We start from the raw sequence: 26520 nt of genomic DNA, 5'->3' as shown, positions 1-26520 counted from the left end.
TATATAATGGGCATCAAAAATGGGTACCCTCCTTGCCAACAAATGCAGATCCATTCCCAAGTAACAATAATCCCTACTTTGACCAAACTTGCATGGGTGACGCATGTAGGGATGAACACTATCAGGCTTGGTTTGGATAGTTAATTTGACCTACATTTTCCAGTTGGTAAACTGGTTAAAGTTTTTTTGTGCAGGTAAGCCAAAGTAGCTAAATACCCTACCTGCTTCTGATGCTGGATCTGACCTACATTTTCCAGATAAATGACCAGGTTTATGTTTTGGAGCAGGTCAATTACAAAATAACTATTATCCCTACCTGGACCAAACCACACATGGGTGATGCATGTTGAGATGTGAGTAATGTACTTTAAGAACTTGCATAAATGAAGGAAACAAAAATTTACAACATAATTTTAACAAAATTTAATAAACAAAAGTAAATTTTTACAAAAACAACTTTGAAAAATTCAAAGAATTGTGGTCCCCTGCTTTCAGTGTCTTTGTGGGTGGGATGTCATTTTTTCATGACATATTCTGTCAAATCTTGTCACAGGTAATGTACATATCAAATATGAAAGCCCTATCTCTTCTCAATTAAAAGTTATAAAGAAGTGAAACACTGATGACATCGTATGTCAAAATAGTGAAGAATTAACTTTTCTCAAATGCAAATTAATTATATTGGTATCCAAAGTAGGGCCATCTCACAAGAAATACAATTTTGAAATATGAAAGCCCTAGCACCACCTGTTCAAAAAGTTATGGTCAAGAATAAGTTTTTGAAAGGTAGGTCAAACTCCAAGGTCAAATGGTCAAAGTTCTTAATATCCAATGAAAGGTCTTGCCACTAGTATTACATATGTGAAGTATGAAAGCCCTTACCGAACCGTTTTAAAGTTATGGAGAAGGTTAAACATATTTAAAAATAGGTCAAACTCCAAGGTCTAGATCAAAGAATCAAAGTTTTTTTTATATGCAATAAAAGGTCTTGCACCAAGTATTACATGTGTGAAGTATGAAAGCCCTTACCCGAACTGTACAAAAGTTATGGCCAAGGTTAAAGTTTTTCAAAAGTAGATCAATCTCCAAGGTCAAGGTCAAAGGATCAAAGTTGTTGGTATCCAATGAAAGGTCTCTTCACAAGGATAACATTTGTGAAGAATGAAAGTGAAAGCCCTAGCCCTTACCGTTCAAAGGAATGGCCAAAGTTAAAATTTTTTCATTAGCACGAAAATCTTCAAGGTCAACGTCAAATACTAAAGTTATTGGTATCCAGTGAAAGGTCTTGTCGCAAAAAAGTACGTATGTAAAATAGAAAAGCCCTAGTATTTATTGTCAAAAGTTATTCCCAAAGTAAAAGTTTGGATTTTTTGTGTAAAAGTGGGTCAAACTCCAAGTTCAAGGTCAAAAGGTCAATTTTGATGGAATGTCTTGCCACAAGTATTACATGCATGTAGGTGAAGTATGAATGCCCTTGCCTGAATTTTTTAAAAGTTAACGACAATGTTAAAGTTTTTTAAAAGTAGGTCAAAGGTCAAAATCAAATGGGTCAAAGTTTATTTTATAACCAATGAAAGGTCATACAACAAGTTTTACATTTGTGAAGTATGAAAGCCCTTGCCCAAACCGTTTAAAAGTTAGGGTCAAGGTTTTAGTTTTTAAAAAGCAGGTCAAACTCCAGATCAAGATTAAGAGGTCCAATTTGTTGGCATCGAATAGAAGGTCTCATCACAAGGATAAAATATGTGAAGTATAAAAGTCTTAGCCCTTATCCTTCAAAAATTTTGGCAGAGGTTAAAGTTTTTTCATAACTTCGGAAATCTTCGAGGTCAAGATCAAAAGGTCAAAGTTATTGGTTTCCAATGAAAGGTCTTTTCGCATATCTGAAGTTTGAAAGCCCTAGCTCTTACCATTCAAAAGTTATGGCCAAAGTAAAAGTTTAAATTTTTTGTGTAAAAGTTGGTCAAACTCAAAGGTCAAGGTCAAAAGGTCAAATTTGCTGGTACCCAAAGAAAGAACTAGTCTAAAGGAATAAACAGGTGAAAAATGAAAGTCATAGCTGACTGACTACAATCTGACAGACGGATGAGATTTAATGTCCCCTTGCTTTCGTGAAAGCGGGGGACAAAAAAAATACATTACTTTAAATTGCTTGGTCCCGAGGTGTCCGTCGTGGCTGTCATACTCTGTCTTACTCTTTCTCACATTTGCAGTTGTAACTGCATAACCAATGCAAGCCTCTCCCTTTCACACTGCACGACTGGCTATTGTTTATGTAATTAGTTTTATTATAGTAAAACAACTATACTAAGATGTAGACTGCAACAAGAAAAAACATTTCACAAATTACATTTTCAAATACCTGAAGTACTTCAAGTACCCGCCCCGGCTTTTTCAACACAACAAGCCAAACAGGTATATTTTCGGTTGTTACTTCTCGGATACTACCCGAACACGAGCTCTCAAGTAGATGAAATAGCTAATAGAATGGCTCCCCACAAAATAGGGGTATCTTAAGGGATTAAATTTAGTTTGTTACATGTACAATGCATCTAGTGATGGAGCAGGACCATTCCCAAGTAACTATAAGCCCTACCTGGACCAAACTTGCACGGATGATGCATCTAGGGATGTACACTATCAGACTTGCTTTGGATGCTGGATCTGACCTATATTTTCAAGATAAAGGCCAGTTTAAGGTCAAGATCTAGTAAATGAAAGGTGCCTACAGATTTATCAAATTTAAGAGATAAATTCCTTTAATGATTCTTTATCACTTTAGCCTTGTATTTCGGGGCATAGTTTGTAGGTTAACAAGATGAAAAAACCATATTCTTGTCATTTCCAATGAAAAATTAAGAAAATCATGAAAATGGGAGTTTTTCCTTATCAGACAAAGAGCATGTATCCAGATTGTCTTCAGTCCTTCAAAAAACTGTAATTTGTATGTTCTTGGCCTCCTTTTTAAAATAATATCAAATTAAATATAGGTATCGGGACTATTTTTATGTGATTTCAAGTTGAATTCAATGAAAATATTTTCTTCATAACTGCATTAGAGCCGTAAAGTACGGGAAAAAGAAAGTTGAAACTGATTATGACGTCATTATGGATCTAGCATCAAAAAGACATTTACAAGATCTTGACCTTAAAGTTTTTAGAGCAGGCCAATTCCAAAGAAACTATAATTCCTACCTGGACCAAACTTGCATGGATGATGCATGTAGGGATGAACACTACCAGACTTGCTCCGGATGCTGGATCTGACAATGAGTGACCAGGTTAATTAATAGTTTTTAGAGCAGGTTCATTCACAGGTAACTAATAGCACTACCTGGACCAAACTTGCATGGATGATGCATGTAGGGATGGACACTACCAGACTTGCTTCGGTTGCTGGATCTGACCTACATTTTTCAGATGAGTGAAAAGTTAAAGTTTCTGGAGAAAGTCCATTCCCAAATGACTAGAATCCCTATCTCGACCAAACTTGCATGGATCTAGGGATGGACACTACCATACTTGATATGGTTGCTGGATCTGACCTACGTTTTACAAATCAGTGACCAAGCTCATGTTATTGGGGTATCTTTGTTATTTTATGGCCTTTTATGATTTCACTTGCATATAGGGATTGACAATTGTAAACTTGCATTGGATGTAGGAAGAGACATTTTCTTGATTAGTGATTTTGGAACAGGTCAACTCCCAATGAACTCAAACAGAAATACATGAATATTGTTATCAGGATACTAACTATAAAGAATATTTAATATGAGATTTGTATTATTTAAACTGAAAACATTTGTCAAGGTGAGCTTAGAAATCTTTGATTACCTATTTTTTTAATTTCAGAAAAATCCAGGGCGTTTGGAGATTCTGGAGTCAAAAATCAAGGAACTAAAAGAAGAAATTCGCCAATTAGGAGAGGATATTCATAGTGTGACTGGAGTAGGTATCTTGCATAATACTGAGAAGAAAATAAAACAACTTAATCAAGATGTGACTCTACTTGGAAGTATGATTAAAGGCAATATGAATAATCTTGAAGAAAGAATAAAAAACTTTGAAGAAAGAGTAAACCAATTACAAGAAAACATTAATACACAAAGAGAAAATCAAAGAAAGATTTTTGACAGTGTTGATATTCAGAAAAATTGTGAGTCTGATTCATTATAAATGCAATCATGAATTCTCTGGTACCAAACACATTTGCCCTTTTGCCTTGTGTTCAAAAACATATCCTTTATCCAGAGAAATTGTGTGTCTGATTCATAATAATTGCAATCATAAATTCATATATTGTCCATTACAACCTGGATATTTTCAGCATATTTTCAGCATCTTCTCTGAAACCATTGAGCCATTTCCAATCTTTTTTATGCTTATACCATATTGAATGAAGGTGAACAAAAATTATATACTAAGTATTTCATAGTCCTTGCCCCCCTTGGCATTAGGGGGTAATGATCAAACCATCAAAATAAGTGATATAATTAAAAATTTTATCTACGCTTAGACAACATTTTATAACTTATTGGCCCTGTCAGGGATTCTGGAAAAAGGGTGGAGTATAGTGCAAATGCATAAATTCTCCGAAAATCATTGATAAATCAGGTGCATGATGTCCAAAGGTGCCTGTTCCAAAATTGTGAAGTTTGTGGCCTCAGGGTCAGAGGTTCTGCCAGAGGGGGCTCAATTGATTATATAGTGGAAGTGCATTTCTTTACAAATCTTCTTTTCTGCTTCTGTCTATTATACAAAGAGGTTGTTTTGATAAGAAAGTATGCCTGTTACAAAATTTTCAAATTTTTGTGCTCCTTGGCATTTAGCAGAGAAATTTGTGCACCATAATGAACATCAAGACTGCATCTTCCAAAACTATGAAATATGTGGACCTAGGATCAAGGGTTCATGTGATTGGTTGGGCAGTATACACCCCATAATTAATGCATTATTTTATGAAATGTTCTTCTTTACTCGTCAGTATTATGCAATTATGGAATTAAAGGTGAACATTTAAATACCCCCATTTAGAAATCAATTTAAAATCTCTGATTTAGAAATCAACTAATATACAGCGATTGACTTTAGTATCGCATAGTATCTATCCAGTCCCTTGTCTATACCAAATCCATCCATCTTCCTGATGCCCCAAGTTTGTGGAACAATCTAGATACTGTCATGTGGTGTTTTTTCAATGCAGTGACTATGTATTTATAATAATAAAACAAAAATTATGTTTGATAATCTAATTGCAACAATACCTATTATTTCACTAGAGGGATGCATGATTTATTTTAAATTAATTTTTTTCTTTCTTTCTTTCTTTTTTTTTTTTTTTTACACAAAATTAATATTATTAAAAATTAACTCCTGCAAACACTATACTGATTGCTTAAGCATGCTCTGTAAAGGTCAAATGCTTCATAGAGTTGAATAGTCTTTCTGAGTTTTTTGAACAATTAGAACAAACAGAGAGAACGCAAACACAAACAAAAGATATTTTTCCTCCCAAAGGGTATGGGCACAATTTTCTTTTTTCTATGAAATGGATACACTCCAATTAATATTGTAGTTATTTATCAGCTATCACCTTTAAATTGCAAGGGTTTCACTAAAGTTACATTTTTAGCTCACCTCAACGAAAATTTGAGGGGGAGCTTTTGGGATACCCTCGGCGTCGGTGTTGGCTTCCCAGGTTAAAGTTTTTGGTGCAGTTTTCTTTTTAAGTAACTCTATGCCCTACATGGGTCAGATATGCATGAAGGATGCTTCTAGTGTGCTCGTTTACCAGCCAAGATTTCAGATGCTTCAATTTCAGCAAAGGAATGACCAGATTGATGTTTTTGGAGCAGGTTTAATTTTTCTGTGCAGGTTTAAGTTTTTGGTGCTGGCCTCATTCCCAAGGAACTATAATCCCCATGTTGACTAAACTTGCATGAATGGTACATCTAAAGATGTACACTACCAAGCTTGCTTCGAATGTTGGATTTCACATATTTTTCGGTTGAGTAAACATTTAAAGTTTTTGGTGGAGGTTCTATTTCCAGGTGACTATGAACCCAATGTTGACTCAACTTTGCATGAATGATACCTCTAAGGATGCATTACCAGGCTTGCTTCAGATGTTGGATCTGACCTATATTTTTCGAATGAGTGAACACGTTAATGTTTATGATGCAGGTCCCATTTCCAAGTAACTATAAACCCTATGTTGTCCAAACGTGCATGGATGATACATCTAAGGATGATACTTCCAGGCTTGCTTCAGATGTTGGATCTGACCTATGTTTTCCGGATGAATGAACAGATTAAAGTTTATGATCCAGGTCTCATTTCCAAGTAACTAGTATAAGCTGTTTGTTTTCCAAACTTGCATGGACGATATATCTAAGGATGCACACTAAAAACGGGACCAGAAATATGAAAACTTTTGTAGAAGCTTCTTTTGGCAATGAAGATTCTAAATTGTTCAAATTATGCCTCCTTTGGGTAGGGTGGAACAACAATGGGGATTCAAACTTTTACATTTAAATATGTCTAAAAGAAAAAATATTTTAAAGTCTAAAAATTACGTGAAGACTTCATGAGGTAATATATATTTTAAATTGGTCGAATCATGTCCCTTGTAGATAAGGTGGGGCTACTAGGGCAAAATCTTATTTAGAATAGCAGGACATAAGTGATTTTTATGAGCGTTGTGGCTTCTGAGCTTCTTGTTTTATAGTGATGTTTGTTAATAGTAAATGTGCAAGATCTGTTAGATAATGTTCAAGGAATTAAAAAACCTTTTTCAGCTCACCTGAGCCGAAGGCTCAAGTGAGCTTTTCTGATCACATTGTGTCCGTCGTCCGTCCGTCTGTCCGTCCATAAACTTTTCACATTTTCGACTTCTTCTCAAGAACCACTGGGCCAATTTTGACCAAACTTGGTACAAAGCATCCTTGGGTGAAGGGGAATTTAAATTGTTAAAATGAAGGGCCAAGTTCCTTCACAAGGGGAGATAATCAAGAAAAGACAAAAATAGGGTGGGGTCATTAAAAAATCTTCTTCTCAAGAACCACTGGGCCAGAAAAGCTGAAACTTATGTGAAAGCATCCTGGGGTAGTGTAGATTCTAAATTGTTCAAATCATGACCCCCGGGGATTGGGCGGGGCCACAATGGGGAATCAAAGTTTTACATAGTAATATATAGGAAAAATCTTTGAAAATCTTCTTCTCAAGAACCACTGGGCCAGAAAAGCTGAAACTTATGTGGAAGCATCCTGGGATAGTGTAGATTCTAAATTGTACAAATCATGACCCCCGGGGGTTGGGCGGGGCCACAATGGGGATTCAAAGTTTTACATAGAAATATATAGGAAAAATCTTCGAAAATCTTCTTCTCAAGAACCACTGGGCCAGAAAAGCTGAAACTTATGTGGAAGCATGCTAGGGTAGTGTAGATTTTAAATTGTACAAATCATGACCCCCGGGGGTTGGGCGGGGCCACAATGGGGAATCAAAGTTTTACATAGAAATATATAGGAAAAATCTTTGAAAATCTTCTTCTCAAGAACCACTGGGCCAGAAAGGCTGAAACCTATGTGGAAGCATCCTGGGATAGTGTAGATTCTAAATTGTTCAAATCATGACACCTTGGGATTGGGCGGGGCCACAATGGGGAATCAAAGTTTTACATAGAAATATATAGGAAAAATCTTTGAAAATCTTCTTCTTAATAACAACTTGGCTAGAAAAGCTGAAACTTATATGGAAACATCCTGGGGTAGTGTAGATTTCAAATTGTCTAAATTATGATAAGTGGGGTAGGGTGGGGTCACAATTTGTATTACAAGGGGAAAATCTAGTAAAGGACAGAATTGTCAAAGCTTCTCAGGTGAGCGATGTGGCCCATGGGCCTCTTGTTACATCTTAGAATAAAATCTTTTATCACCTACATAGTCAAAAGATTTTGTTGTTTTATTAGTGATTAGAGATTTAATATTTTCATTTAATACTTAATCAAATAGATTATGTTGTTTTATTAGAGATTTAATATTTTCATCTATTCTGTATGTGTTTTTAGTTTTTCGTATCATTTTGAAACCGATCTATTTACTGCCAGTCCATAGACTGCGCAACGTATTTCGGAAAAACCGATCTGGGTTTCGAATTTATTCTGAGTCTATTGCCTGCTCAGACATTGAATAATTGTATAATATTCTATAGCTTCCGTCTTTTCTGTTACCTCCATTTCAATTTGAAATTTTGTTTATCGAAAGTAACTGAAATCATAAGTCTTGAAATATGGTAGCTCCTTAACCATGTTAACCTTGCAACCTGGAATGTATATTGTATGCTTGAAATTTTCGCCCCTTTCAAATTTGTCGGATGTGGGGTGAAAAAGGGGTGAATTCAAAGTAAACAGTATCAAATCTTAAACAAGACTGCTACTTAGCGTATTTAAAACGGGGTTAATTGTTTGCAAAGGGGCGAAAATAACCTTGTGTACAGTAATTTGCATATGCATACCACAAAACATATAGACAAGAGAGTTACAATTAGATATGGAGGGGCTTGCCTGAGACAATAATTTTTTTTTTTTTGGATTGCTGAGACCTATTGATCAGAAACATGACATTAACGATTAGTCAGCCTGCGGATATGGAACGCCATGGCTGCCTTATGTTGGATAATTTTTGTCCCCCGCTTGAAAAGTGGGGGATATTAATTTGGGTTTGTTCGTCCGTCCGTCCGTCCGTCTTTCTGTCTGTCTGTAACGCTTTCGTTTCCACACGATATCTCGAGAACCCTTTGAGCTTTTGCAATGAAACTTTGCATAGCAACTCCCTATGGACTAAAGAAGACCCCTATTGATTTTGAGGTCAAAACGTCAAACTTTAAGGTCATAAATGTATACATTCTGTTTGTGTGTAACACTATCGTTTTCGGGCGATATTTCAAGAGGATGTTGAGCTTTTGCAATGTAATTTTATACCAAAAGTCCTTAGGAACTCTCTCATTCCTCTCAAAATGTCCCGCCCCGTTTGTTTTATTAGTATTGATTGTATTACATGTCGCTGTTTTTAGCACAGGGGCATGAAGGAGAGTTGTTACATATAAAACAGGTTCTCGGCGGACTTTATATTCTTATTACATCTATTAGAACTGTTTAATAAAGGTTAAATTAGACAACATGCATTGTGTAAAATTTTGACAATATATCGAACGTGAATATACTAGTATACATGTATGTGACTTAATGTTCGTATATAATTTTCCCCACATAACGCGGCTTCGTGGTCTAGTGGTATGTCTGTCGCTTCACATGAATATTGAAACAGGTCGACACCATAACGTACCTAAAAATAATAGATTTTATTATATGATTGAATAATTTCCATTTCTCTGATTGGCTGAGATCCAACTATGTTAGAAAAATACTATGTTGTATTGACCTGCACGTGACGTTCCAGGTCAATACAAGGATTTATTTCCTCTACATTGATCTAAAAATAAATTGGGAAATTCCAAATTGATACAAATTATTTTGGAAAGCTATTTAAACGACTATGTTTTTTTTTCATGTGAACAAAACATAAACGAATATATATTTTAGGGTGAGGGTGGTAAGAGGGGGGTCCCCCTCCAACACTTTTACTGAACAACAATTTTTTTTTAATTTTTTGGCAGTCATTTTTTCCTGATAATACTCCTTCCTTTCAAAATCTATCCTATAAAAAAGACTGACATTATATATTTTTTCATGGCAACTAAAATTGATAAAAAAAATCCATTTCAAATTGATACGATTGGTAAGGTTTATTCACATTTTAATTCTGCTTCTCTCTCGTATTTGGCTAGGACTTAATTAAATGCAAACAAGTAATGAGATGTATTATTTTATCAGTGAATCATATAATAAATCAATTATTGCTGTTTTTTTTCGGTCAAGACAATGATTTAGCCATCTTCGAAGTATAATATTCACCTCGCCCTTCGGGCTCAGTGAATATTGCACTCCTCAGATGGCTAAATCATTGTATTGACCTCAAAAAACAGCAATAATTGTATAATGTACATGTTGTAATCTCCATGATATCGAAGATGAATTTCATTTTCTTTTGAAATGTCCATTGTATATTGATATAAGAAAGAAATTTTTGAAAAAGTATTATTATACTAGGCCTAGTGTCTTTAAATCAATTCAGCTGTTAAGTTCCCATAATATTAAAGATCTCGTAAATTTGGGCAAATTTTTGAACGCAGCAACAATGTTAAGAAAAAAAAATAAAATTGATGTATAGAATTATTCCAATGTATGTGTTCTTTACGTTCACTCTCTCTGTATGTTTTTTCTTTTTGTTATTATCATGTTTGTTGTATAACTCTGATGGGCCAGTTGGCTTAAAGAAATAAAGAAACTGAAACTGAAACATGTGAGAGGGCCCGGGATCGAATTCCTGATGATCCAATTTTTTTTTTTCGAAATACATTTTTTTTTTTACTAAATGATAGTATTCAGCATGGGAAATGAAAAATTTATGAGGTCTGGCTTGTACAAACACATAAAATCATCATTACAGTGTGATAAATATTCCATAATAAAAGAATCATCTACACACATAAAAAAGAATAATCAATCAAACCTTTATATCCATATTAGCATATTTTATTTGCTTCAGTATACATTTAATAATTCTAAAAATTCAGTCAAGGGGATCCGAAACCTCCCCCCCCCCACCCCCTGCACATGGTTTACTTTTTCCCTAAGCGGGGGACACAAATTCTCTGAATTAGCTTGTATTTTTCTCTGAATTAGCTTGCATTTTATGCTCTTGTTCAATTATTATATGCTGAGTGTTCATTATTATATGCAGTGTGTCTATTATATGCTGTGGTACTATGTTGTGGGTTCATAATTATATGCTGTGGTTCTAGAGTGCATTATGCTGTCACATGTGTGTTCATAATTATGTGCTGTACACTGTATGTGTTTTCATTATGTTACTTTCTTTTGTTTTTCAAAGAAAATGACTTTGATAGGCCATGTACTTCAAACCATTTGACTCGACACTAATCAAGTGGTTCGATATAATAGATTATTTGGAGAGGATTGTTTTGCAATCCTTTCATTTATCAAGGAAGGTCTATATAACATCTCATATTAAACAGGCAATGACTTAAAAATGAATTCAACTGCATTAACTATCATTATATTTTTTTCAACTTTTATTGTACGTTCATATAACCAGCACAAAATTTTATGAATTTTTCAAGTGTGAATTTTACTTTCCAACCACACAACGACAATCTGATTACCGGTAAAATCGATATCAGATCCTTTGATCCGCTCTCATAGATCGCTACCTTGTGTAGCGATCTCTGTGAGCGGATCAAAGGATCTGATTTAAATCAGATTGTCACAACGAGAACCTGCTGGTAAGCCACGATGTAACCACAGGAGTTCGCATACCTATCAATTTTGCCGAAATTTTCGGTAAATAAAAAAGATACATAATACCTATAATAATAGCACAAGGAGTGCAGCGGTTGTCCACGACGCCATGACATGACGTCACGGGCGGTCCATTTATCCAAAAGGAACAAAAAAAAAAAAAAACAATCATACACAATTAACTAGAGAGAACGATATTACGTTTAGATACGAGTACAAGTAGTTGTACCTCCCCGTTTTAAATTTTCTTGAATGTCTACTAACTTGTCTCTAGTTTCTTTTCGCATATGACCTCAATCATCTAGATTTGCATTTCAGGCAGTTTGTTCCTTTTTGTGTAAATGGACGCGCCCGTGACGTCACGTCATGGCGTCGCGGACAACGGATATTTGAGCGAAGTTGTGGAGAAATGTCACCGCTGCTGCTGTAAAACATGCGTTTGAAATCATATGCATTATAAAATAATTAGAAGTATTAAATAATTGACGATTAATTAAAACAGGTGTAGTTATCAAAAGTCCTTGACTATAAACGTCAAATGACTCTCCTATATTCTATTACGATGAGTGCATGTACACCCCAAGATCTTTAATACACCGCGGCGAAAAACCACTGGACGGTAATAAACGTGATAAATGTGTTCATGTAGGTCGACGAAATAAATTAATATCCTTCCAAATCTTCAGTAAGTTCGATATTTATTTGAATTATTTTTTTTAAATCAAAATGTCGATAAAAACTATAATATGCATGATTTATATGCAGGTAATATAATGCAAACACCGTGCGTGTTAAAATTAGTTACGCACAGATAATCAAAACTCATGGCCCACGTGTTTTGATTGATGAAACATGTTGCGTTGGCTATTAAAAAGCCTTTTAACAAATACAGGTTATTATCTGTTGACTTGAATTAATGTGAAGCGTGCTAATTAAAATAATTGGATGACGAGTGTATACTACTCGTAATTACTGAAATGACCATGTATTGTGGTACATGTAAATGTATTTAAACCTATCGTAGTCTGTTCTCAAATTTCCAAATAAAACATGGAGATTATTGAAAAATTATTCACTGTTTCTTGAATTCACGGATTTATTATCACCGTGAATAAAGCGAATATTAACACCGCGAGTTATTTTCCCCCTATACAGTAATCGGGATGTACGTCTGTCTTTTACGCTTTATTTTTTTCAATAAAATCAAAGGATACCCATCTCTGACATATTCTTTATTACACAAGGCCAATCTGCACCTTGTATTTTACTTTTTGATCTGAAAATTATTTCTCCCAGAGCAAAACATGGACTTTGCCATTATAATCATATGAGAGGCGGGTGGTATCATTTAGTGAGCTCAGTGTGCAAAGTACAGCTAGTCTGTATTTGATACAAATATAAACACGAGGTCCGTGGGCCTGTGGCCACATCGCTCACCTGAGCAACTTGATAGGTAAAAGCAAAATTCAGTTCAGTATTGAAAAGTTAAAAAACTAGAGGTACTGTGAGTAATTAGCTCACTAAATGATACCCCCGCCTCCCGTATGATTATAATGACGAAGTCCCTTTTTTGCTCATGGAGACCCGAAATAAGTGTCAGATAAAAAAGTAAAATAGGAGGTGCACAATGCCATTGTGTAATAAAGAATATGTGAAAGTATCATTAAATTTTATTCATTTTTTACATACTTACTAATAAATACAGGAGTTTTGCATATATATGCGATATGCCTGACATTACAATAGCCGTACGTATCAGCCCTGCAGGGCTGATATGGATCCGTGGGTCTGATACGGATCAATATCACAACCTTGCAAATTAAACCTTATAAAACAGTAATGTTGATAAAACAAATTTTTGAGGGTTTGCATTCACTGAATTTTAACGTTTTGATTGCAAGGATCAACTAACTGACAAAAGATTGTTTCACACTACAGATCGGGTACATTTGAATAAGCGAGTAGAAACATACTCAAACTGTGTGAGACAATAAGGTATGTACATATCAAAAGTCCGTGCATTATTTTTTTTTTCTCAATTTGACGTGTTTTGTACGCGACGTATATTATTAGTAAGTGTGTAATAAACATAATAAAACATACCCTTTTCCAAAACACATTCTGTATCAGCCCTAATATTGGTGTCTTGGGCTGATGCAGGATGTGATGTGGAAAAGGGTATGTATTATTTTCTATGGTAGGAGGAGTTGCGGATAATATCATAGAATTATATAATTATAGAAAAAATGGCAGTGTCAGTGTTTTGCTCTGGAAAACCAAAAATATGTGCCCGACCAAAAAGTAGAATAGGAGGTGCACAATGGCAATATAAAACAAAGATTCTGTGAAATTCTAATTAAATTTCATTCAGTGGTAAAAGATGAGTTGCGGATAAGAGATAGGTACATGTACTCCAAAGTAAAACAGACAGACGGACGGACGGACATCCCAATTACTATATACTCTCCCGCTTTTTAAGCGGGGGGGGGGGGGGGGGGGGTTATAATAAAAGTGGGTTTAGGGGAGAGAGGGGGGTGTATTTGAACAAACTTAACTTTACTTCCCATGGATGCTTTTAAATTAATATGATACGTAGTAACTTTGCTGTTTGTAAGATAAAAATTTTGATTGATATAGCCTTTATATTCCTTTGTATAACTTTGTATAACTATGATCCACTACAATGGCTCCTCTGCTCTCCTGGTTGGTCATGATTTGATCAAGTTTAAATCTACATTACCTTTCTGTTGGTTTTATATTGAGGATCAATCATGGCTTTGTTATTCGGGGGTCCTGATTTGAAGAAACTTGAATCTACCCTACAAGAGGATGCTTCAATATAAAACTATGACCAGTCATAGCTTTGCTGTTCTTGAGAAGATTTTTTTTTTTAGATTTGTCCTATGTATTCCTATGTTAATCTTTGATCCCTCATGGTGGCACACCCTATCACTTTGGGTCATGATTTGAACAAATTTGAATCTAAACTACCATAGGATGCTTCCGTATAATTATGACCAAGCATGGCTTTGCTGTTCTTGAGAAAAAAAATTTCCTAGGTATTCCTATGTTAACATTTGAGGCCCCATCTTAACCCCGGCGGTCATGATTTAAACAAACTTAAATTTACACTACCTGAGGTGCTTCCACACAAGTTTCACCTTTCTTTTGTTGTGTATTAATGACAAATATTGAAACAATAATACAGAAAGTTCAGAGTAGAATGTTCGAAAGTAAAACATTCTCACAAGCGTCATCAGTCCATGCTCAGTCTTCAGTACAAATTAGTTTAACAAATTGAATACACCCGTGAAACATTAACTGTTTTTGTAAACAGGGCACGAGCTCTGTTATTGTTAACGTTTACGATTCACTTGGTTTGCTCAATTGTTTAAAGTCTGCACACACCACTGAGCACGGACTGACAATATACTGTGATCGCGTTTTCCTTCCGAACGTTTTTACTTTTTTTTATATATTATAGTTTAAGTATTTTTCATTAATACACAACAAAATTGCCACTCTTCTTAATTATTAAGAATAAAATTATAAGTTGTGAAAGTGCAAGGACGTGTTAATCAAACCTCACCAAAAAATTGAAGTTTCAATGAGTTCAAAGTGAAATAAGATTTTTATAAAAAAAAATATTTTCTTGTGAAATGCTTTTGCACTATCCAAGTCGTAATATCATAATACAGAATATTTGATAAAATATTAACTCCAAATATGTGTCTATGCACCTTTGAATTCCAGGATTTTTTATATCATTGACAGATGCTTTTTTGAATAAAGATGGAACTCGTAAATTTACTTATCTTGTCATTGGTCATTTGTAAAATTATTTCGTTAAAAAACATTCTGATTGTCCACACAAGTACTCTAAAGTTGAAAAGTTGAAATTAAAAAGATGCATTGAGTATCTATGTGGTGTTTGGAGGCAAGGTTCCCAACAATCAGTTGGAAATCCCATAGGTGCCAATTTTGCCCCGTTATTAGCAGGCTTATTTTGTATTCATATGGAGCAGAATATGTTCAAAATCGTATACGTGAAAAGAAGAAAAAATCCGCTTTGGCTGTCAACTCGACATTTAGATATATCGACGACGTATTATCAATTAACAATTGTAATTTCAATTCTGATGTCGATACGATATCTAACCTGGTGAGCCTTAGATAAAAGATACCACAGAGTCTGACATATCTGTTTCATATTTGGATATTGTATTTGAAAAAAGACTACAGGACACCAGCATACATTTGACCATCTTTGCTAGCCAAGGGTGACGATCCACTCCTCTCCTCTTTAATTTCACGATCTGACTTTTGGCTTTTGCTTACTATTTTTTTTTTTTGGTCATATTGTGATATTAAAGGTACATGTACTTAGACACAAATTTGAAGTTATTATTTTCTCTATAATATTACGACTTATATATTTTAATAGCATTTCACACAAAAATTAATTAAAAATCTTATTTCATATAAAAGATATTAAAATTTTTAATTTTTTGGCGGGTTTGATTGACACATCCTTGCTCTTTCACATATTAATTCTATTCTATTCTTAATCCTTGGGAAAAGCGGCAATCTCGTTATTTATAAAAGAAAAATATTAATACTATAATCCAGAAAATTCAGAGTAGATATGTTCGAAAGCAAAACAAACACACAATATATTGTTAGTTCGTTCAGTTGTGGTAAGCAGACTGTGACGATTGAACGCACCCGGTGAATTGTAAACATCAATAATAACAGAACTCTTGCCATGTTTACAAAAACTGTGTACATAACACGAGTGTGCTCGATTTGCTAAACTCTGTACCCACCTCTTAGTTCGGAATGACGATACTTGTGAAGGAGTTTTGCTTTCTAACACTTCTGCTCTGAATAAAATTATTTTTCTGGATAAAAGTTTTTATATTTCTCAATACACAACAAGATTGCAACTTTTCCTAAGGATTAAGAATAAGTTTAATTTTGTGAAAGTGCAAGGATGTGTCAATCAAACCCGCCAAAAAATTTGAAGTTTTAAGAGCCATTCTCTGTAATGATTTGAAATTTTATATAGGAGCTGTGGCACGCATAGTCTCAGAATTTCTCCAAACTCTCTATGATAAAAGTCATTGATACCCTAAACTGAAATCAGGCAAAAATTGGTTGCTATGCTTTATAGTTACCATGGCAACATGTCTTAAAGTTCGAAAAATGGCATTTTTAAACATGTTTAGAGCCCCATAGTTAACATTTGCGGCAAAGCAAACAATTGGCAATGACTGTTTCCAAAAGTTGAAGGTCAGATGTCTCAAATGCATGATAAACATCTTTGGTAAATCAACTATTACATACGTTACTATGGTTACAAAGTATTCAAAAGTTAAAAAAAATATTCATTGAATTTTGCGCCTCCCACCTCGGGAGAGAGTGGGGCAACTGTGTGGGCTTTCCACTCTCGTATGTTAACTTATAAATTAATAATTAAGTCAGGATAAAAGTTCAACAAATAAAATTTATTTACACTATGTACAATTAAATGTAAGTATTGTTATAATAAAAATCACAATACAATATATATCAGTCTCTTATAAAGTGAAGTCACTCCCACAACCCGTAGGTAAAATCTAAATTTCCCAAAATAATTATAAAAATTAGCTACTTGTACTAAAATATACTTTCCTTGGTTTAATATAATTTATTTATGCCTATTCTGTAAGACCTATATAGTTTTAATAATAAATTGTAACTCCCATAAATTCTCCCATAAGTTTTCCCGTCGATGGGTCTCCCACTCTACTTATGGGTCTCCCAAAGGGATATCTCAGCGTCTCTATTTAATATAATTTGACTAATATAATTACCCATCTGGTCTGCATAGGGTCTGCCATCCCTTTAAATGACTGCCAATGATGGGAGCACTTGTAAGATAATAATCTGGAGGCTTCCGTATCCTCCCAACTTCTCCCCCCTTCTCCTCTAGCAGACGAAATTTTCGCTTCTTTATATACCTTTACTGTACCCACTGGTAACCTCAATTAGCCAATCGCTGACCCGGAATGACCCTACGCCACTTCCGGTATAAACAAATCAGGGAAAGTGCACGCAGAGAAGTTTTCTAATAGAAAATCATTACTAACCATACAAAATGGGATTTTATCTACCAAAATACGATAAGTACAAGTAGCTATTACGTTATTAAGTTGATTTAAACAATGACAATACAATGTTCAAAGACGAAACGTGATAATTGACTTCAAACATGCTATCGAGATCGAGACCGGGTCGAAATACAGTGAACCCGATTCCAAAACAATATTATATGATTGACAGCATATAACTTATTTCTTTTACAACTTTTTATCAATTATTTAATAACAAACAATCATGTACATATCAATATGCTGATAACAACTGCATACGCTGCGAGTGATCAATGAAATATATAAAAGTGACGAAACGAATTTCGTAACATAGCCCCCTCCTGAAGAAAACATTCGTCCCGAATGCAACTGGACTTGGGTCTACTGAAAACATCACTTGCAGTTATAGAAGTAAGTATGAATCAAAATAAACAATAATGCAATTAAAATGTACAATGACATGCATAATATGACAAGAAGTAGCATTAATAAAATATGATAATCAATCATATCACATTTAACTCGAATCCATATACTCATCGCAATGACTAATGCTACATGTAATTATTATATAAAAACATTTCGGCTACATCCATCCCTTAACTACTTGATATTTATAACAACAACAACAAAAACAAAAGAACTGGACTTAGTTGGATTTACAATACTTCTCCTATCATCAAAACATTTGACATGAATGAGTATTTATAAAAATTGGACATATATTCCAAAACACACAAATCATATTTTATCTTCACAAATTACAGTTATTCCTCTGAGAACTCTTTGTGTCCAAAGATCATTACAAACAGCTGGCTACCAATTATTTCGACTAGCGTCTCTAATCTATAATATACCGCTTCGATGTGGATTTTCCTTAAGGTCCTTACGTCATTAGGTAAATGGCAATTAATGTTCTTCGGTCCATCTCTCATGTAATGGAGTATGACATCGAAGTAGGTGGCATCACGGTCAATAAAGTAGACTGGTAGGTTCCCTCTATCCAGTATATTATAAGCAGGTAATAAGGTGGGGTCCTCCATCATCCTTGCGAAAAGGGAATCAGGTTGGTTTGTAAGAGTGGCAACTGTCGTCACAAATAGTTTCCCGCCAACATCCAGACCAATACATTGTTGTGACACTAAGGGATGTGCGCTACCACTGGGGGAAGTCTGTATCGAAACGTCTCGTTTGTCAAACTCCCTCTCCGTCATAGTTGTTAGGGTTCTACTCGGTGTAGAGGTAACAGGAGGTTCCGTTATTGAAATATCAGGAGTAAGAAGATCTTCTTCATCTGACGAGTCACTTAAACTGTCCCCGAATAATCGTTTGAAAGACCTCCTCTGCGGTGTATCGTTCTTACTCTGACGTGATGATGTTGACTTTTCCGACTGCAGGAGTGGAGGCACTGGGATGGACTTCTCAGTCGATGGGAGTGCAGGCTCTGGGTCGGACTTCTCGGTCGACAGGAGCGCAGGCCCTGGAGTGGGCATCTTGGTTGACAAGGGCGCAGGCGCTGTGATGGACTTCTCGGTCGACATCGACAGGAGTGCAGGCGCTGGGGCGGACCTATGTGATGACAGGAGTGCTGGCGCTTGTGCGGATCTCTTTGGTCGCTTCTTGGCATTCCGTCCTTGGTGAGGCTCCGTGTATATTGCTCTCTTTTTTTCTTGGCCCTGGTGGTACGGCTGATCGCTGAACACTAAGGGGAGCTCCTTCATGAAGGGCACGACGTGTCTCCCTCTCCCACGTTGGAAGGCCTCAAACTCCTTCTCTTCCTCTATGGTGAGCGTGAGTGTTGATTTCTTCACTCTCTGCAGGGTCCTGCCCTCACACCCGTGCTTTTGATCTTTTCGTCCAAGTACGATCCCGCAAGTGGCACATCGGAACACGAACCCCGAGTGCACTGCAGTCATGTGCCTCTCACAGTGACTCTGTTGCGTGAACTCTCTGTCTTCTGTGCATAGTCCACATTTGAATCTTTGGATCTGTAAAGTAATAAAGGGATACTTAGTCCCTCATTTCTGACAACATCCCAAACATTAATAATGGGCATAATAAAACTGCATATTAATATGATTTACTAAAATTTCCGACAAAATGATGAGTATATTTAATATTCACTAAGCTACATATATTTCGAGGCAGATCCCATATTTCTAGTTGGGTCTATTACTTCCTTTGTAAGGCTTCAACAAATTATAGTGAACAACCTTGGATTTACTTTTTGTTGTTTTTCTAATTTTGTATATAACATCATTGATTCTTTTCAGAATTAAGTAAGGTCCCAACCAATGACACTGGAGCTTTGGTGATCCCATTTTATTAATATTATGGGCGTAGTACCATACAAGATCTCCCTCTTCATAACCTTGAAAATTTATCTTTGAGTTGTATTCTCTTAACATTTTTTCTGTAGCTAAACTCATTTTATCCCTAGCAAACTCATGTATTTTATCCATAGATTGAGACAATTTGTAAGCATATTCTGACATTTCTAATGTACTTTCAGGTTGTAGCCTTCCCAATACTAAATCAGCTGGGAGAGAAACATGCCTACCGAACATCATCTCACATGGACTTACGCCAGTTGACTCGTGCTGGGCTGACCTATAAGCTAACATGAGCAAGGGTAAATGTTCATCCCAATCTTTCTGATTTTGAGAAACAAATGATGCTAACATATTTTCTATTGTTCTGTTTGCCCGCTCTACCAACCCATCTGACTGAGGTCTATATGGTGAGGTTCGGGTTTTCTCGATGCCTAAAATCCTACACATTTCCCTAAATACATCTGACTCGAATGATCTTCCCTGATCACTGTGGATTTGCATGGGTGTTCCAAAAATACTAACTATTCTATCAATTAACTTTTGAGCGACTGTGACAGCTTTCTGATTACGTATGGGTACCGCATCCACCCATTTTGTAAAATAATCACCCATAACTAAGATGTAGAGATTTCCCTTATTGGATTTGGGCAATGGTCCCATAACGTCAATTGCTACCCTCTCTAAAGGAGCACCAACCACATATTTTTGAAGTGGGGCTCTTATTCTCCTATTAGGGGATTTCTAGACTCACAAGTGTCACATGTTACACACCAATGTTTTGTATCAGTACTCATTTTGTACCAAAAATATCTTTCCCTTACTTTAGATAGGGTTTTCTTAATACCTAAGTGACCTCCTGTAGTACTATTGTGTAATAGGGTCAAAACTTCTCCCACTAAAGCTTTTGGGATCACTATACAATAATTTCTTTCTAACCCATCATGGACATAGTACAAGGTATTGTGTCTGTATTCTAAAGACTCGAATCGAACCCAATAAAATTTACAAGTCTCACTTAAATGGGATATATCTTCCCAACTGGGTTGAGTTCCATCTTGTACCCACTTAATAACATGCTTTAAATCTGGGTCTTCATTTTGATATTTTCCCACATCAAAATTTTCTGTGCTAATTAAACTTTCTTTATTTTCAGGTGCCTTTTGTTTCGACCTAGTTTCAACAACTGAACACTTTTGTGTAGATTCTTCAGGTAGGTATTTTACCTCTGCTTTAGCACAGTATGTACACTCCACATCAGCACAAGGTCTGCGGGATAAAGCATCTGCATTCCCATGCAAGCGACCTGGCCTGTGTTCTATTTCAAATTGGTAAGAAGCTAATGTTTCTAGCCAACGGGCTATTTGACCTTCGGGATTCTTAAATTTCAGAAGCCATCGTAATGAACCATGGTCTGTTCTTATTTTAAATACTTGCCCATAAAGATAATGGTGAAAGTGTTTGATGGACTGAATAATAGCTAACAATTCCCGTCTAGTCACACAGTATCGGCGTTCAGCCGTATTGAATAGCTTACTATAGTAACTTATGACTTTTTCTTCCCCATCCTGGATTTGGGATAGTACAGATCCCATGCCAGTGTTTGAGGCATCTGTATCTATCACATATTGTCCCTCTTTCTTGGGATAAGAAAGTATTGGGCTACTGGTTAAAGCTCTTTTCAACTTGTCAAAGGCTTCTTGACAGTCTGAGTCCCATACAAACTTTTGGGATTTTTCTGTTAATTTGTGCAAGGGCTTAGCTATTACAGAAAACCCTTGAACAAATTTCCGATAATAGGAACAAATACCTAGAAAACTACGGACATCCCTAACATTTTTAGGTGTGGGCCAATCTTGGACCGCATCGATTTTGTCAGGGTCAGTCTTTATTCCCTGTTCGCTGATAATATGTCCTAAGTATGCTACTTCCCTCTGTAAAAGTTTGCACTTTTTAGGGTTGATTTTAAGGTTTGCTTTCTTTAATCTACTGAACACTTTTTCTAAGTTCCTAAGGTGTTGGGAAAAATTAGGGGCTAAGACAATAATGTCATCAAGATATACCATGCAAATTTCCCACGACAAATGAGAGAGTACTTTTTCCATCAATCTTTGGAAAGTGGCCCCCGCGTTGCACAAACCGAATGGCATGACAGTAAAATTCCAATGACCACCCCCCGGGATTGAGAATGCTGTTTTAGGTTTATCTTCCTCTGCTACCTTAACCTGCCAATACCCACTTTTCAAATCTATAGTGGAATAGTATTTTGATCCCGAAAGGGCATCTAATATTGACTCTATCCTAGGAATAGGGTGACTATCCTTGATAGTTACCTCATTGAGTTTTCTAAAGTCTATACAAAACCTTATCGAGTTATCTTTCTTTTTAACTAGAACTATAGGGGAGCTCCAGGGACTATCTGATTCTTCAATCACTCCCTTAGCTAACATTTCTTTAATTTCCCTATTAACCTCTTGCATTTTGGCAAGAGGAATTCTTCTTGGGGCTTGTTTAATGGGTCTATTATTCCCAGTATCTATTCTATGCTCTGCCATATTTGTAAGTCCCATATCCTCAGAATTTTTAGAGAAACAACCCTGATACTCTACAAGTAAATCTTTTAATTGCTCTTTTTCAATTTCTGTTATCCCAATACATGACTCTTCATACAGATTTTTCAAATGTTCTGGTAATTTAGTGGGGGTATCTTCTAAGCTGATTTCTGATATAGCTAAACTATCATCTTTTAACATGGAGACTTTCTCCATTCCTCCCATAAGACTATTTTTATGGAGTTCAATTTCCCTATCTGACACATTCATGACTTTTAATGGGATTATCCCAGATGTGGGGTTTACAAGTGTCCTAGCCACTAACACTTCATGTTTACCCATAAATTCTATATTTGGCTCTACCAAAGCCTCATCCCATTTAGGAATAGAATCCAAAATTCTACCATGGGCAATAAACTCTGAGTTGGGAGGTACTTTCACGTCCTCCATTAATGCAACTCTAAAGGTACAATCTACCTCATCACTACTAAATCTAAAACAAGGGATCTCTTGACCCTTAACCCGTAAACACATCTTTTGTACTAAGATATCACATGAATGTTCAGTCATAAAGTCTAAACCTAAGATACCGTTGTATCTAATATCAGCTACTATCACTTTGTGGGTGATTTCATTTTTCCCCATTTTAAAATGGACTTCACATTTCCCACTATTTGGTATTGGGTCCCCTGTAGCAGAGACTAGTTTCACATCATAGGGTTCTAAGGAAGGTGATTTCCCCTCAAAACATTTCTCTAAAAATTGGGTACTAATAATGGTAACATCTGCCCCAGAATCTACTAAAAATCTACATTCTTTCCCATTGATTTGTGTGGGAACAAAAATACCTGATTCAATTTTGCTTGCATTATGAACAATTACTTTGGTAGCTTGGGAAAGGGTTTCTTTTGGGCCAGATTTCTCTCCCATATCCCTCTCAACTTTTTCATTCCCATCTCCCTCATTTGAGGTCAAAAGAGTATCATTAACATTTGATTCATTTTTATTTTCACCTACAATTTCTTGAAACTTTGTTTCATTTTCCCGGGGTTTTATTTCAACCTCTTCTAATGGAGTGGGTCTTCCCCCAAATTTTGTCGATTTCCGACCCCCGAAGCCGACATGGGAAGGTTTCCCTGCTGTTTCCCCGAACTTGAGTTATTTCCCTTTTTGGGACCTTGATTTTGGGTGCTACCATTTTGATTTCCCCAAGAATTTCCCATTTTCTTTTTTATTATTTGGGCCATTATAACCGGATTTCCAATTTTTCCAATTTCCTTTTTGAGTTGGCCCGAAGCCGTTTCATGATCAGAACTGTAAAATTTTTCACGCATTCATCAAGGTGATCCATACGCCAGATATGATAGTTCTAATGCTTTTATTTGAGTGATTGTATAAACCATGTTAAACTTAGGAGGTGAAAACTGTATAAAATGTCATACTTTTACCTTACCATTCCCATCTGAAGTTTATGTATACATGTAATTGACCATTTTCTTGTTTCCCGATAACACTGAACTTGAGTTATTTCCCTTTTTGGGACCTTGATTTTGGGTGCTACCATTTTGATTTCCCCAAGAATAACCATTCCCATTTTCTTTTTATTATTTGGGCCATTATAACCACTGGATTTTTGAGCTTTCCAACCCTGGTTATTTTTCTGATTCCAATTTTTCCAATTTCCTTTTTTAAAAGGTGGACTGGGATTCTGTATTCTGGTTGTTTTTTCTAACCTTTCTATGTTTTCATTTAATCTCCCCAATAATTTGGTCAATTTAAATGAATCTTGGGTGTTACCACTCCCACTAGCATCTATGGCGTTTACATTGTTCAACTTTGCACACTTCTGTGTATCCGCCAACCTATAAGTTTCTAACCTAATTGCTAGAGTTTCGGCTTCATTTATATCCCTAGGTCGGGCCTCCCTCAGGCGCAGCCTAATGTCGGGATCTGGTAACGCGTCTATAAATTGGTCTAATGCTAATACGTTAGTGAGACTGGGCTCAGCGCTGGGATAGGCTTGTCTGGTTAATTTTTTTATTGCCTGGGCCAGCTCAGAGATGCTCTCATTTTGACCCCTCACCCGGGTTTTCAATCTTGCCCTAAACATTTCAGATCTTTCTGTGGCCCCAAAGCGTCTTTTCAAGGCTGTTATCAGGGTATTATAATCCCTTCTCTGACCTGGGCTCAACTCTCCCAACAAACTACATGCATCTTTAGCTAAATGACCTGCTAACTGTAAAGATTTAGTTTTGTAATCCCAATTATTAAGGTCTGCGACTATCTCAAACTGAGAGAGATAATCATCAAAATCCTCATTCCCATCAAATATCCTGGGTTTAGCCCTTTCCCTCGGGGGATCCCTAGTGGGTGTTAACACATTCCTGTTCCCATTGTGATCGGGAGTGCTAAACCTGTTTATATTGGGTACACTGGGTAACTGATGGTAATCTCCCATCCCTGACCTTGAATCTTTTCTACTAAATTCTGGGAGGTCACCTGTAAAATTGAATTGAGATCCTATCATCCCTCTATTTATCCCATTCTCTTCTCCCACTCTATATTGGTCATATGAACTTGGGTGTCTATTTTCCCTAACATTGTCATTACTTAAATGTGATGGGATTTGATACGGGGGTCTATTATTTATGTGGGCATCTTTTACCCTTGTTTGATCCCGTTCCCATAAATTCTGGGATTCGTGTTTAAACTTAAAAATCTCTTCCTGCATATTCTCTAACCTCCCATCAATTTCTTCCCTAATGCTTACAAATTGCTCTCCTATCTTTTGATTCATTTTTGCAAATTCACTAGAAAATTGCTCTTGTAAAACCTTAACTAATGACACATTTGCATTTTCAGATATGGGAGACATGGCTGCTGAGATACCTTCTGTGGGAGCAGGGACTTTCCCGTTATCCGCGATGGATCCAGCGGGACTGAAAATTTGCTGACCTATGGGTTTGAAAGTGACTTCCCCGGACTCTTCTAAATCTGACATTTCTGTGACTTTTTTTTTTTTTTTTTTTTTTTATTGTACACTATGAAATTTCAATGATTGTAAAATTTTGAATTTAATAAAGCTAACCGAGAATGTGGAAAATTTCTTCCCAATCAAAGGGACTTGATCCCACTTCTGACACCAGTGTTGCGCCTCCCACCTCGGGAGAGAGTGGGGCAACTGTGTGGGCTTTCCACTCTCGTATGTTAACTTATAAATTAATAATTAAGTCAGGATAAAAGTTCAACAAATAAAATTTATTTACACTATGTACAATTAAATGTAAGTATTGTTATAATAAAAATCACAATACAATATATATCAGTCTCTTATAAAGTGAAGTCACTCCCACCACCCGTAGGTAAAATCTAAATCTCCCAAAATAATTATAAAAATTAGCTACTTGTACTAAAATATACTTTCCTTGGTTTAATATAATTTATTTATGCCTATTCTGTAAGACCTATATAGTTTTAATAATAAATTGTAACTCCCATAAATTCTCCCATAAGTTTTCCCGTCGATGGGTCTCCCACTCTACTTATGGGTCTCCCAAAGGGATATCTCAGCGTCTCTATTTAATATAATTTGACTAATATAATTACCCATCTGGTCTGCATAGGGTCTGCCATCCCTTTAAATGACTGCCAATGATGGGAGCACTTGTAAGATAATAATCTGGAGGCTTCCGTATCCTCCCAACTTCTCCCCCTTCTCCTCTAGCAGACGAAATTTTCGCTTCTTTATATACCTTTACTGTACCCACTGGTAACCTCAATTAGCCAATCGCTGACCCGGAATGACCCTACGCCACTTCCGGTATAAACAAATCAGGGAAAGTGCACGCAGAGAAGTTTTCTAATAGAAAATCATTACTAACCAAACAAAATGGGATTTTATCTACCAAAATACGATAAGTACAAGTAGCTATTACGTTATTAAGTTGATTTAAACAATGACAATACAATGTTCAAAGACGAAACGTGATAATTGACTTCAAACATGCTATCGAGATCGAGACCGGGTCGAAATATAGTGAACCCGATTCTAAAACAATATT

The 26520-nt window shown here is 35.9% G+C and overlaps 2 protein-coding genes and 2 long non-coding RNA genes across 4 annotated transcripts in view; 3 read left to right on the top strand and 1 right to left on the bottom strand.

The window, feature by feature from the left end:
* Nucleotides 1–11315, top strand: part of LOC134268587 (putative leucine-rich repeat-containing protein DDB_G0290503) — a 31362-nt gene extending 20047 nt beyond the window's left edge. Inside the window, exon 7 of the mRNA XM_062750852.1 lies at nt 3856–11315. Coding sequence (XP_062606836.1) covers nt 3856–4179 — 324 coding nt within the window. The 3' untranslated portion in view covers nt 4180–11315. The remainder of the gene's footprint in view (nt 1–3855) is intronic.
* Nucleotides 1–26520, top strand: part of LOC134268589 (uncharacterized) — a 99128-nt gene that overhangs the window by 59077 nt on the left and 13531 nt on the right. The gene's annotated exons all lie outside the window — the stretch shown is intronic.
* Nucleotides 18345–26352, bottom strand: LOC134268575 (uncharacterized). Its single transcript, XM_062750839.1, has 2 exons — nt 26066–26352; nt 18345–19565 (listed from the first exon to the last, which is right to left on the bottom strand). The coding sequence occupies exons 1-2, from the start codon at nt 26090–26092 to the stop codon at nt 18345–18347; spliced, it is 1248 nt and encodes a 415-aa protein (XP_062606823.1). The 5' UTR covers nt 26093–26352.
* LOC134268586 (uncharacterized) lies at nt 19675–25433 on the top strand. Its single transcript, XR_009992395.1, has 3 exons — nt 19675–20209; nt 21064–21120; nt 25322–25433. It is a non-coding gene; the product is annotated as an uncharacterized LOC134268586 (long non-coding RNA).

The sequence above is a fragment of the Saccostrea cucullata genome, unplaced genomic scaffold (assembly GCF_032062105.1).
Source record: "Saccostrea cucullata isolate Sc308-1 unplaced genomic scaffold, CSIRO_AGI_Scuc_v1 ctg987, whole genome shotgun sequence".
NCBI lineage: Eukaryota > Metazoa > Mollusca > Bivalvia > Ostreida > Ostreidae > Saccostrea > Saccostrea cuccullata.
This window is presented reverse-complemented; position numbering and strand designations above follow the sequence as displayed.